Here is a 14,614-nt window from a genome sequence, read left to right as displayed (position 1 = left end):
GAGAAACAATATTGCAGTACTGGCACATTGGGGCTACTCACATCAAGGGCCACATTCTCGATCAGATTTGGACATCAAACATCCCGACCTCCACTCCTACCATATCGCCCTGCCCATGGTCAGATCACTCTCTGCTCGCCTTTTCACTAGATTTAAGCCATAAAATAACATCTTCCTCCCCTAAAAACACCACCTGGGCAAGGAATTGGACCCAAGTCGATATACCATCCCTGTGTAACTCACTAACTGCCACCTGCCCAGATCCATCGGGCCTAGCCCCATACTCTCAGGCCACTATTCTGGACCACTGGCTCACCAAAGCTTGTGACCCAGTGGCTCCCCTGAAACCGGTCATCATCAACCGCACCCACAATGCTAACAAGTGGTTCAATCCTGGCCTTAAAGCCAGGAAATCAGAGCTACGGCAGGCTCAACGAGCCTGGAGAAGGACCTACTGCCTGACCCGAAAACTACTCTTCACCACCCTACTCATATAAACATGCCATCCTGACAGCCAAAACAGAATACTTTTCTGGGCGCATTTTAGCCACAGAAAACCAGTCTCGGGAGATCTTCTCCACCGTCCACGAGCTGGCATCATCAGACAGAACCTCTCCCAAGATCCCCCCTCCCAGTCCTTCTGCAACTCTTAACGAGTTCTTCATCGAAAAAATAGTCCGCATCAAAGCTAACATCCCTCCTCCCTCGCCCACTTTCACCCATTCGCAGCCACCGGACAATAATCGATCTCTCACCACCATTCCCTCACTGACAAAAGAATCTCTGCTCCCCCTGTTTTTTTTGTTTTTTTTTTTTAAAGGTCCTCATATTTGCCACCAGATAGAATGACTCCAGATGGAAACTCAACTCTGCCGACACAAAAAAAACACCTTACTGTGCGCCCTGGAATAATTGGTTATGTGTGTGGCCTTCGAGAAGTCTCCCAGAGGTGGGTTTTTTACTAGTCCAACTCCCCTGTTCGATGTTCGTGTACCTTGTCCCGGGGAGGACCAGACCACAAACCCCTGGCTTAATCATTGGACGTTTAGTGTCTAACTGTCCGACCATTTAAGCAACGGTGCCCAAATCTTTTTCGCCTCCTCTCCACCACATTTGAGGTCTGTTTTACTAATAGCCATAATGTTCTTTAAGCATTCTGCAAACCTAGGAGGGGTTGGGGATTTCCATTCTTTGCATACCTCTCTTCTAGCGATAACAATCACATAAAATATAAACTGGGTAATATTATCTGTCAAATCATATTTTTCCAACAAACCCATCGGAATCAACCTAGGGCTACCTGTGATTGTTCTAACCAGTGCCTCCCCCAAGAAGGTACAGACTGCTAACCAGTAATTTTTAATCTCACTACATTCTACAAAGATATGTATATCATCTGCCTCTGTATGTTTACATCTAGGGCATACATGTAGTGTTCCAGAAATTTTTGAAAGCTTGGAGGGGGTCCAGTATACCCTGTATGCCGTAAAAAGATGGTTTTGCCTAAGATTAGCGGGTTTTATTGTTTTCTGAGAGATTGCAAAAGAATCTAACCATACCTCTAGTTGTTTCTCAGGATCTTCTCCTATTATGTTTCCCCAGAGTTTCGAGATCTCTGCCTCTTGACTATCATTTGCCCTAATTAATGCGTTATACCACGCTGAGACCTCACCCTTCCAACCTACTGGTCTGTTAGCCAGGTCTAAAAAGTCACAATCTTCAGTTTCTAACATCCAGTTTTGGCTCCCCCACCATGATGATAACTGATAATATTTAAACCTGGCTAGAGCTCCTCCTGTTATATTAGATAAGGATACCCAGTCCATTAGTTTTTGATTTATCAGGAGATCTCCCCATCTATTTAAACCCGCCTCCCTCAGGGGGAATGAGAGTCTATCTAATAGACATTCTGGTGTTCCGGGGGAGTCCCAAATTGGTGCTGAAGAGTTATAATATGGAATTTTCCATATTTTTACATGCTATTTGCCAAACTTTTAGGGCAGTTAGTAAAATTTTGAGGTGGACTTTTTTGTAGAATTTTTGGGCACCGAATTTCTGCTCCCCCTGTTGAGGCATGTCAAGTCGGGCTCCCCAGCTGACATCTGCCCGGCACGAATCCTCTGTCAGATCTTCACTGTATGCCCAGCCCCCGCCCTTACTCTCCTGAATAATTCCCTTATGCTTGGTTCTGTCCCTGCTTCCTTTAAAACTGCCACAATTCTCCCAATACTAAAAAAAACGGGCACCGACCCGTCCTCTCCGGCAAGCTATCGCCCCATATCCCTTCTCCCTTATCTGGGAAAGGTAGCCGAGTCCCACGTCACTCAGGTGCTGAGCTCTTTTATAGAGGACAGTAATTATCTTGCACCCTGTCAGGCGGGCTTTCCTCCCCGCCACTCCACCGAGAAAGTGGTTATTTCGGTCATGGACCAACTCAGGGAGGGACTTGACACCAACACCCCTCAAGCCCTGGTCCTCCTAGATCTGTCCGTCGCATTTGACACGGTGGACCATTCCATCCTTTTGTCCCGTGTCAAGGCGGCGGGCATGGGGGCACAGGTACTGACCTGGATAGGCTCCTTCCTGGCCGATCGCACTCAGGCAGTCCACCTTGCTGAATTTTCTGCCCCGCCCCGCAGGGGCTGGGCAGAACCCCCCCACACACACAGAGCCCCTCCCCACACAAACAGCCCCCCCACACACACACAGCCCCCCCACACACACACACCCAGCCCCCCACACACACACACCCAGCCCCCCACACACACACACACAGCCCCCACACACACACAGCCCCCCACACACCCACTGACCCCCCACACACCCACTGACCCCCCACACACCCAGCCCCCCCACACACACAGCCCCCCACACACACAGCCCCCCACACACAGTCCCCCCACACACACAGTCCCATATACCCACAGTCCCGTACACCCACAGAGCCCCGCCAACACACACAGCCCCGCCAACACACAGAGCCCCACCCACATACACAGAGCCCTACCCACACAGACAGAGCCCTACCCACACACACACACACAGAGACCTACCCCCACACACAGAGACCTACCCACACACAGAGAGACCTAACCACACACAGAGCCCTACCCACACACACAGAGCCCTACCCACACACACAGAGCCCTACCCACACACACAGAGCCCTACCCACACACACAGAACCCTACCCACACACACAGAACCCTACCCACACACACAGAACCCTACCCACACACACAGAACCCTACCCACACACACAGAGACCTACCCACACACAGAGCCCTACCCACACACACAGAGCCCTACCCACACACACAGAGCCCTACCCACACACACAGAGCCCTACCCACACACACAGAGCCCTACCCACACACACAGAGCCCTACCCACACACACAGAGCCCTACCCACACACACAGAGCCCTACCCACACACACAGAGCCCCACACACAGAGCCCTACCCACCCACACACAGCCCCACACACACACACACAGCCCCACACACACACAGTCCCCCACACACAGTCCCTTACACCCACAGTCCCCCGCCAACACACACAGCCCCACCCACACACACAGCCCCACCCACACACAGAGCCCCACCCACACACACAGAGCCCCACCCACACACACAGAGCCCCACCCACACACAGAGCCCCACCCACACACAGAGCCCCACCCACACACAGAGCCCCACCCACACAGACAGAGCCCTACCCACACACACACACACAGAGACCTACCCCCACACACAGAGACCTAACCACACACAGAGCCCTACCCACACACAGAGCCCTACCCACACACACAGAGCCCTACCCACACACACAGAACCCTACCCACACACACAGAACCCTACCCACACACACAGAACCCTACCCACACACACAGAACCCTACCCACACACACAGAACCCTACCCACACACACAGAACCCTACCCACACACACAGAGACCTACCCACACACACAGAGACCTACCCACACACAGAACCCTACCCACACACACAGAGCCCTACCCACACACACAGAGCCCTACCCACACACACAGAGCCCTACCCACACACACAGAGCCCTACCCACACACACAGAGCCCCACACACAGAGCCCTACCCACACACAGCCCCACACACACACACACAGCCCCACACACACACAGTCCCTTACACCCACAGTCCCCCGCCAACACACACAGCCCCACCCACACACAGAGCCCCACCCACACAGAGCCCCACCCACACACAGAGCCCCACCCACACACACAGAGCCCCACCCACACACACAGAGCCCCACCCACACACACAGAGCCCCACCCACACACACAGAGCCCCACCCACACACAGAGCCCTACCCACACACACAGAACCCTACCCACACACACAGAACCCTACCCCCACACACAGAACCCTACCCCCACACACAGAGACCTACCCACACACACAGAGCCCTACCCACACACACAGAGCCCTACCCACACACACAGAGCCCTACCCACACACACAGAGCCCTACCCACACACACAGAGCCCTACCCCCACACACAGAGCCCTACCCACACACAGAGCCCTACCCACACACAGAGCCCTACCCACACACACAGAGACCTACCCACACACACAGAGACCTACCCACACACACAGAGCCCTACCCACACACAGAGCCCCACCCACACACACAGAGCCCCACCCACACAGAGCCCCACCCACACACAGAGCCCCACCCACACACAGAGCCCTACCCACACACACAGAACCCTACCCACACACACAGAACCCTACCCACACACACAGAACCCTACCCACACACACAGAGACCTACCCCCACACACAGAGCCCTACCCACACACACAGAGACCTACCCACACACACAGAGACCTACCCACACACACAGAGACCTACCCACACACACAGAGACCTACCCACACACACAGAGCCCTACCCACACACACAGAGCCCTACCCACACACACCGAGCCCCACCCACACACACACAGAGCCCCAACCACACACACACACACACAGAGCCCCATCCACACACACAGAGCCCCATCCACACACAGAGCCCCACTCACCCACAGATAGCCACAACAATGCGCCCTCTGATTCCTCAGGGGCAGAACGCTAAAAGTTTCAAACCAAATCCTATTCGTCCCTGCCCACCCTCGAGGGTTATCTCCCTGCGAGTAACAAGCACCAGTGTATTAAATAATTGCAATCACATGTGAAAATGTAACAGTCCGCGTGAAAGGCAAAAGAAAAAAAAAGTATTTGCAATGCAATAGGTCTCACATTAGGAAAGTGTGAGCTATTAGTATTGTAAATGACCATTTTTTTAAATATGTGTTGGCCTTGAAAATATTTAAATTAATAGCATTGTTATTCACAAAGCCAATAGTTTACACTTTCCTAATGCGAGTCCTATTGGCTATGGCAATGCTTGTTGGTAGCAAGAAAGGCCAGTGCTGTTGTGCTGCTGAGTGATGATGTGGTTGGGCTGAGTGATGTGGTGGTGTCCCAGAGTGATGCGACACCCAGCTTGTCTACAATGGGACGTGCACGTGTTGCTTCGGGTAAATGTGCAGCACAATAGTTGCATAAGAAAAACACGTACACAGATTTGAACAATTAGAGTGCAAGGGAAAAAAGACACGGATGTGCAAATCTACAGCTGTAAGCAGGCAAGCAAACCTAATTCAAACATGTATGCAATTTCCCAGTGTGCCTTTACTGAACACTAAATCCAGTTGCGTTCCAGTTTGACTTTCAGTATAACAGATCTATTTACAACTACAAAGACATTTCACAAGTATCAAGTGACGGGATTCACAAAATGTGGGTGTAGCTTTACAATGGAGACCCACAGATGACGGATCCAGACACCACTTGTACAGTTAAAGCTCAATTTACCACATATCCACTCAAGACAGTTTCACATGCAATTACAGATCTACTGCATTCTGAAGAGCCACTCCACTACCCGTAAGTGGCTTTTGCTTTCCACTACAGGGTCCCTTTCCTACCCAGCACTTCAATGCTTTATAGAGAGACGCACTCCACATAATAACACTTATACGGATGAGACTTTCTAGTGTATGTTTCTGCATGCAACAGAGCCACATATGTGTACAAGTGTGTATCACAAATTGCTCATATAACAGATACACATGTGTACACCTTTATGCCAGGCACACATGTAACAAACAGATCTGTGGATAAGGGTACAACCTAATATTTGCCAAGCAACATCCAAAAACAATTTCACAACTCTATAACAGAAGTTACACAGGTGACACCCACAAACAATAATACACCTTTATAATGCAAGCTACATATGTGACAGGTTCACAATCAAGTATACAACTTGTATATTATAATTTACAAAAGAATACATCCAGTTGCACACTTCATAATTCCAGCTGCACATACAGATTCGAAGAAGTACCTTATGCTCGTTCTAGAAGCACGAACGTGTGCAATTTTACAATTAAGGCTACTATTTTTCCTTTTTTACAGATTTTAAAATACTTACTGAAAACGGTTTTATGCAAGTTCTTATGTTTTTAAATATGGCTAAAAACGTACATTCTTTTTTTATATATAACCAATTCCAAATACTGTCAGACATGACTGCGAGGCAAATGCTGAAAGGTAACAAAGTTTAAAAAAAGAAGAAGCAAGATGAAAGGGAGATCTTTGGCACGTAAACACATCTTTCCATTGTGGAAAATTATTTCTGAGCAAATTAGTAATACACTTTTTCAGAAATCCCCACCACCTATCTTTCTATATGGGATCGGTAATTGTTTTATTTAGAAGTGCGCCACAAACTGAGCTGGTAAGCAATACTTACATGAAACAGGGCATTATTACCCCAGCAACACAGTAATCCTTTTACCAACCTGAAACATATGACCTGCTGCATCAAGGGCTCTATGCGCACATGACATAACTAACAACCTTTCTTACCCAGCGGTGGCGCACATTGTCAAATCACCACTGAGCTTCCCTTAAAGCTCATAACGCCTGCAGACACATTTTCCATCCAGTGACCATTTGGGATGGCATCGCACTCCAGACAATTCCGAAGTCATTCTACCAAATGCGTCCATAACTCACTAAGGCCTGCGCTGGGTACTGGGCATGGGTCACCTCATACACATTATTGGAAACTGGTGTCTTCAAAGTAAAAGCTGCCCCAATGCCCATCACAATCATGATGGCACCTGACAAATAGCATGACCCTTCACCTGACTGGCATCATTGGATCAGAAAGAAGACCGACTAATAAAAAAAAACAACAACTACACTTCGGAAAGAAGAAAACTTACCATTTGTATTAAAAATACATAAAAAGTACAAGCTCATGCCTGTGACTTAACAAATGTTACTTATTTATGTATTTACAGAACAGCATATCGGTGTAACACTTACTGTTACACCTTATCCTCTGCTCCTGTTTCAGTTTGTGAAGCGCTTAGGAATGTACAAGCAAAACAGAAAGCAGCTCGACATCCGGCCCGCGGAGGAGACTTGGGACGGTGAGGGCTGCCCGTGCATGCGCGGTCCTGCAACTTTTGCGTGCCCTGCGGCTCGCGCAAAGAGAAACAAAAGGGGATGATGGACGGAGCATTTGAGCAAATCAAACACTCACCCCCAGTCAACTGATCGGGGTTTGATCCATCACCATTCTTTAGCTCACTCAGCCACCCCAGTTCAGACATGGCCATATGCAAATCAGTCTGACCCTGTGCCTCATGGGAACAGTCCAGCCCGAACTGCCAAGCCATGTCTTCCCTGGACCGGAAACAAGCATCCTGGGACCAGTTTCGGATTCATAATCCTCATCAGCCAGGCTATCTTGAATCCAGTGGCCAAGTGAGCAAGGGACTCACGTCTGAGCATACCCTGCCAACTTAGGGTGAACAAAGCGAAACAAAAGGGGATGATGGACGAAGCGTTTGAGCAAATCAAACACTCACCCCCAGTCAACTGATCTGGGTTTGATCCATCACCATTCTTTAGCTCACTCAGCCACCCCAGTTCAGACATGGCCATATGCAAGGCAGTGGCTGGCCCCTTCCAGGGCTCCCGTGCTAAAAGAGCCATGTCGCCAGAGAGGAAGTGCGGGGGCTGAAGTCCCGGTTCCCAGGAGGGGACCCGGGTGAAGAGCAGGATAGAGCTGTGCGGCGGGTGAAGAGCAGGATATAGCAGTGCGGGGCTCCCATGCCGATGGAGAGAGCCCCGCGTTGTGCAGCAAGAACGGTGGAAGAACTCGTTTAGGAACACCCCCCCCCCTGCAGACCAGGTGAGTCGATGGCCCGAAAGTTACACTTTTTGGGTAGCCGGACAGGAAATATTCGCATGGCTGTACGCGCGAAAGTGACACTGTATGCTGGACGTGCGAGTCTACAGACCATAATCTGCGCGTGCCCCGGTCTGTCTCCCTTGGCAGGCATCACGCTGACAATATTATTTTAATAGTATTTTTCCAATTCCAGCGCTTTTGTGCTGCAACTCGAGGCGAGACCTAAAACAATAAAACACACCATCCAGCAATCAAAGACAAATCTGGTAACACACAGATGCAAAAACATCCCGAAAACATTTCACACTTTCTATTGTAAACTCTATAAACCCAATAGAGAACACAGAAGACTGTCAGGAATACCCCAACAAATTAAAACTCCCATCTCTGATTGATGAAGAACATACAATATCAAATAATCAAAGTTAAAAAAAAATCGGAACCTTACTATCCCTTTATAAAATACAAATCTGTGATCTGCATGGTACACCTTGAAGTAAACACGTAAATCCTCTATGGTACTTTATAAGTCAAAAACTGTGTGGGGACAAAATACAGAACTCTCCCAGAGTTAATTTACGGCTATTATACCCCCTCAAAATTGCTGGGCATCCAGGTATCTCTGCTGCAGATGTCTTAACCCTGTACGAAATTTTAAAATGAAGCCTCTTTGCTGCCACTTAAGTAGCTGGAACAGATTTACTGTCTCATGTGTCAATATGGCAAATGTATTTACAGCAGTTTTATTTTTTAAATAAATGTATAAGTCTTCAAGCTCCACCACTTGTCTCCATCCCTTTCCTCTGCCACACCTTGACCCAATATATGGGTTCCAGAAGTATTTTTCCAATTCCAGCACTGACTAAAATCCAAAAAGTGTTCTGAAATTTAAAAACAAGAAAATCTGAATGTATTAAAATGATGTGGTCTTATTTCGTTTTTCTCGCCCTTTGAAAATCAAACTTCATTACAGGTCAATTAGGATATTGATACAATTCCCTGATTCACTTGCCTAAACCTGGGGCGTTGGCGTGTATACTCAAGGTGTCACATACGATATGCAGCAACTTACATCCTACAAAACATATTTGAAAAGTGTACTGCAAATGGAACTAACTCGCAGCAAATCTTTTCTAGAAATAAGAAACCGCTGCCAACGCGCACCTGGCGTTAAAAATTAGAACAAAAATAAACAATACTACAGTTCCCCGATATGGATAAGGAGATACTAGCGCTAGCCCGGCACACATCCCTACGCTTTCATCAGAAAAGCTAGTAGTCAACTTTGTCGCCATCCCTTTGCGGTTCTTTAAAGGCTCTGCCGCGAGCAGGCGCTAACTAGCAATGTTAGCCTCGAGAAGCCTTCTTCCAAGCTCAAAGTCCCACGACAGCCTCCAGTCCAGCTCGGCTCTGTACACCTGCCACTACCAGTCCCTCGCACAACCTCAACTCCAATAACGTAGTGTCCCACACACGCTGCAAAGACAGAGCGTCGTAGCTCTCATTTCGATTGGTTAACGTTGTTTGCCAGTTATGAAATGCCGCGCCTGTGAATGGCCAGGGTGACTGCCCATCAAAGGTTCAATGAGAGGGCGGGCCAATGTCACAAATAATGCAACCCCTGTGTCTAACGACGTACGTCGCGCTTTTGTCTTGTAACGTGACTGTGCTGGTGGCTGGGTGTTACGAAACTTCACTAGCCGCGAAGTGAAAATAAACCTCCCAGGGGGGCTCCGCTGCCGAGACAGCGCAGAGAGCTGCGAGGGCCATGGAGGCCAAGGACACCGAGCTCTGCGAGAGCCTCATCCTGTGGGTGAGTGACGGGACGGGCAGGGGGCGCTGTGTTGAGGTCGGGGGCGAAAGTTACACTGTTTGGGAAGCCAGACAGGAAATGTGCGCGTGGCTGTACGCGCGAAAGTGAAACTGTATTCTGGCTTGCCAGCGAAAGCGTGACAGGCGATGTGCGCGTGGCTGGATGTGCGCGTCCACAGACCACAATCTGCACGTGCACTTCTGTCTGCCTTGGGAGGCATCACGCTGACAATAAGTCTTGCTGGTGACAGCACTTTCGCGCTGCAACGCCAGGTTTGACCTAAAAAGACTTGTGTCAATTTGTGGTCTGTTACTCTGAAATTAAATGTTTGTTCACCATTTTAACAGCTTTGAAGGGATGAAAAGTAAAACGGTTGACTCAGCATTGTGCATTATAGTTCTATAGTTATCAAAGTCCATTATGGATTTTACAGCTATGCGCTAGCACCATTGCGGTTCTGGGTTGATTCAACAAGAAATTAAGTAACTTGCTGGGAGGTGTTATGGTATGATTATTAATGGTCATGGGGTAATGAGAGCACAGTATATGATTGTATGCTGAGGAATAAAGAAGTACAATTCAGTGCTCCGTGTGTGGTGTATTCCATTGTGCTCCCGGGGCTGGGGAGGACGCTACACTTGTTACATCAAACCTACTTCCTTTGAAGGTGTGGGACTTCTGAAATCAAATCTTGACGATAAGAAACCAAATTGCTTTCCTGCTGACTGATCAGTAAAGAAGTGAAAATGGAACAGGGTGACTTTCATAATTTCTTGTGAAACTTAGCAGTTGAACATTGTTGCGCTTAGTGCATTTCTCTTAATTAACTGTGGCCATACCCTGACAGAAATGGTTGTTTGAGACCGTTTTGCTTCAGTAACGCACGAGCACGTCGAACATTAATATAGAAAGTAAATCTTTGTTCGAACGACGTCCGTTAAACCGCTTTATGACATAAGTACATGTTCTTCCAATATTCCAATAACAGAAAAATCGAATCGATTTCTGTGATCCAGATTATTGTTTAGGTTTAATGTGGTTTTGTGGGTGTGGTCTTATTGGTTTGATTTTTTTTACAAACTTGATGTGCTCTTTGACATGTGTTGGAGCTTCGTTTCGTAGCAAATTATGGCAACAGTAAATCATGCGTATTCAAGCCATCCAACATTTAAATGTAAACTTCGTCTGGTGGTTCGGGATACGCCTGCGCAATGCCATTGGCTGACTAGGGTAGTTTTCGGTTGAGTTTACCAATCAGGAGCCCCGTGTCGATATATTTCCTGTGTAGACCGGAAACGGACAAAACTGTCGCAATTGCTCTATATTGTATACTCTGAACTCCACAGCTGTCGGGGTACAGTCGTTGACCGTCTGTGGAACAGGGATCATGGCGGATGGAGACAACCGTAGCAGCAACCTGCTGGTAAGCAACGAATGGGAGGGCGTTAGTTCACTGATCCTATACGTAGATTGCCTTAAAAGCTCAGTAACTGTAAGGGTGAGTAAGCAGTTTTCTGGGCTAGTTCAGAAGGAAGGGAAAATAGAGTGCTATGGACTGAGGCTGTTAATTTATAAGAGCGAACGCCATAAGGGGACTGACTGGGGTTGTAATAGAAAGATTACGGCACTACAAAGGGGAACCTACTCTACGGGGCATTGGGTTAAGGAGAAGTGGACTGTTCTATGAAGAAAGCGGGTTTGGGGAGTAAGTGAGAGGAGGCTTTCAGGCTCTGGGTTGCCGGAGCAAATGTTAGACGTTATCGGACGTTTTACAGATTTGGGGGTGGCGTAGCGTAAAGGGCAGAGCTGCCTAGAGTTGCCAGAGTTCTGCTTAATCTTCCTAAACGACACCCCACCTCAAAAGCGAACTACACTGGCTCCCAGTTAGGAAAAGAATCCAATTCAAGGTCTTGTGTTTGGCCCACAAATCCCTATATGGACAAACCGCTAAACAGCTCTCCAACCTTCTCTCCCCATATGTTCCCGAGCGCTCACTTAGATCCAGTTCCCAAAATCTAATTCACACCTCCAGGATCAAGAGAGTCCGTTGGGGCGGCAGATCCTTTTCCCATCAAGTTCCTAAGCTCTGGAACAGTCTACCATCCTCACTCCGTTCCGAAAAGAGCTGAGCCAAGTTTAGGAAAGAGCTGAAAACCTGGCTATTTGGGCTACCCTAACTCTACCACCTCTACCTCTCTGTCTCTCAGCGCCAAGACGCCTCGGCATAAGAGTGCTCTAAAAATAACTCAGTCAGTCAGTCAGCCTACTTTGGAAATGGGGGGGCGAAATTTACAGTGTTTGGGAAGCTGGACAGGAGGCGTGGGCGTGGCTGTACGTGCGAAAGTGAAACTGTATGCTGGCTTGCCAGCGAAAGCCGGACCAGCAATGTGCGCGTTGCTGGACGTGCGCGTCCACAGACCACAATCTGCGCGTGCCCCAGTCTGTCTCCCTTGGAAGGCATCACGCGGACAATAAGTCTTGCTGGTGACAGCGCTTTCGCGCTGCAACGCCAGGCGAGACCTAAAAATGACAAGTGTCATACAGGAAATATTTTTCTTCATTGTTGAAGTGTGTTCTGCATTCTGACCATAGCGGTTAAAAGGTGCGCCGTAAAGGCAATGGAAATAGCTAGATTTATTAACTTTTGCAACATTTTCAATTTTCTTTGTAAAATGTATGTGAAACCAATCACATTATTACAAACTACTGTGAAATTAAGTTTACTTCTTGGAGTCTAAGACAACATCCACATATCAGTTAGGAACTAAACATATTTTGAGGAGGTGCAGAGGGTTGTTTTATCGTATTTTTCCATTTAGGGAGAGCAGAATCGTCCACAGAAAAGGATGTTGCGTGTCTTGTTGTGCCTGATAAAGAACAGGAAAGGATGGTTTGCCATGAACCTTGGAACTCTGATCATTGCACAGCGCAACATCATGACTGCTGCGGTGGCAGCAGCCGCTTCTGTGCCTTCCTCATTGACATCAACGAATGCCTTGTGAACCACCTTTGATCATTGCTATCTGACATTCCAGAGAAGTCATATTTCACTACATCAAATGCATCCAGCATTCCCAGGCTGGTGAGGAATGGTTTCAAATCATAATTCTCTTCCAGGTTAAACCGGGGTAAAAATAGCTCAACCTCATTTGTGTCCGTCATTTCTGGGTTTGTCCAGTCTGCAAATTTCTCATAGGTAAGTTCTCTTTCAAGCTGAAAAGGGAGACAAGAATGGTTTTTCCAATACAAAAAAATGTATAAATTAGTTTGTCAAAGGCAGTTTAAAGGCCTTTAAAACATCATAACTTTGATAAATATACAGGCACCAAAGTTTTCAATAATTTCAGGGACCAGACCCAATGCCATTGCTCTCATTGTGCAACCTAGTTGTGCATCACAGTCACAAAATTCCCTCCGTTACAGTTAATCAAAAAGAGTGACACGGGATGAACATTTTTACATCAGTAAAACTAGCCTAAAGCTCCTTCATTGATTTAGTACTAGATTAAAATAAAAGGGATTCCATAAAGGTAACCGCAAGAAATATAAATTTCCAAGGATAAAATTAAACACAGGATATGGATTACAACCTGAACAGGCCATAAACACATGTGGTTATGTATTCTTCACCCTAGAAAAACGCAAGGACCTTGTCTGCCTTAAGGAAATATAAGCATTCCAAAACCAGGTCAACATTTTAAAAGTACGAGACAAAGGATTCCACATTTTTAGGATAAAATGTGTGTACATGTATATTTGGTACTCAGAGCAAATCTAACCACATAGTAACGAAGCACTGTATATGATCGGGTTGACAAAATAATGTTCTATAAGTGTGTAGTGAAAAATCAAACAGAGTATGTTAGTAAAGTAGTAAATGACATATGTTAATTAAAACAAAGGGATTCCAAAGAGTAAATCATTTCAGCAACTGGGTACAGATTTTCAGTAATCCTATTGGACTTTTTTTTTTTTTTTTTTTTTTTTAAAAACCTTTATTTGAGTAAGCAAAAAAGTACAAGGATGGGCCTACAACCACACGGGCCGGCCGCTAAAGAGGAGTAGACACATACCATATATGCCCGCAGAGGTAAGAGTCAATCAACAATGCAATACTCATCACTATTTACAGGACAAAAACAGATTTTATTTATATGAAAGAACAAACACACACAAAAAAAGGCGAAAATGTATTACTGAAGGTCAGCTCAATGGACGTAAGGGGGGGGACAGCAACAGAAGTACAGTAGCAAAACTCTAAGCACTAAGGAGCTCGGGGGGGGGGGGAGGGACACAGAGGTCAGTACAAAGGGGGGGGAGGGCCGGAGACACCAGCACAACCCCTATATGAAAGGTTCCAAGAACGCTTGCCTAAGGAGTCAGGGCAAGCTCGATAGTGCCCACAAGGGGAGGAGTACAAATATCGCCACGGTAGTCGTTCCATTGACCCCACACCTTCACCCATGCCCTGGGTCTGCCCCTGGCCACATAGACAGTTT

At 47.3% G+C, this 14,614-nt stretch overlaps 1 protein-coding gene across 2 annotated transcripts in view; it reads right to left on the bottom strand.

Moving 5' to 3' along the window:
* LOC144829157 (leukocyte elastase inhibitor-like) overlaps positions 1 to 14,614 on the bottom strand; it is a 296,714-nt gene that overhangs the window by 42,126 nt on the left and 239,974 nt on the right. The window contains exon 6 of one of the 2 annotated variants that reach the window (XM_078688013.1): positions 13,035 to 13,328. The exons of the other annotated variant lie outside the window; for it this stretch is intronic. Within the exon in view, the coding sequence (XP_078544139.1) occupies positions 13,050 to 13,328 (279 nt within the window). The 3' untranslated portion in view covers positions 13,035 to 13,049. Of the gene's footprint in view, positions 1 to 13,034; positions 13,329 to 14,614 lie in introns of those variants that run through there. 2 annotated transcript variants of the gene reach the window in all.

This window comes from Lissotriton helveticus, chromosome 4_1 (genome assembly GCF_964261635.1).
Source record: "Lissotriton helveticus chromosome 4_1, aLisHel1.1, whole genome shotgun sequence".
Taxonomy (NCBI): Eukaryota; Metazoa; Chordata; class Amphibia; order Caudata; family Salamandridae; genus Lissotriton; species Lissotriton helveticus.
This window is presented reverse-complemented; position numbering and strand designations above follow the sequence as displayed.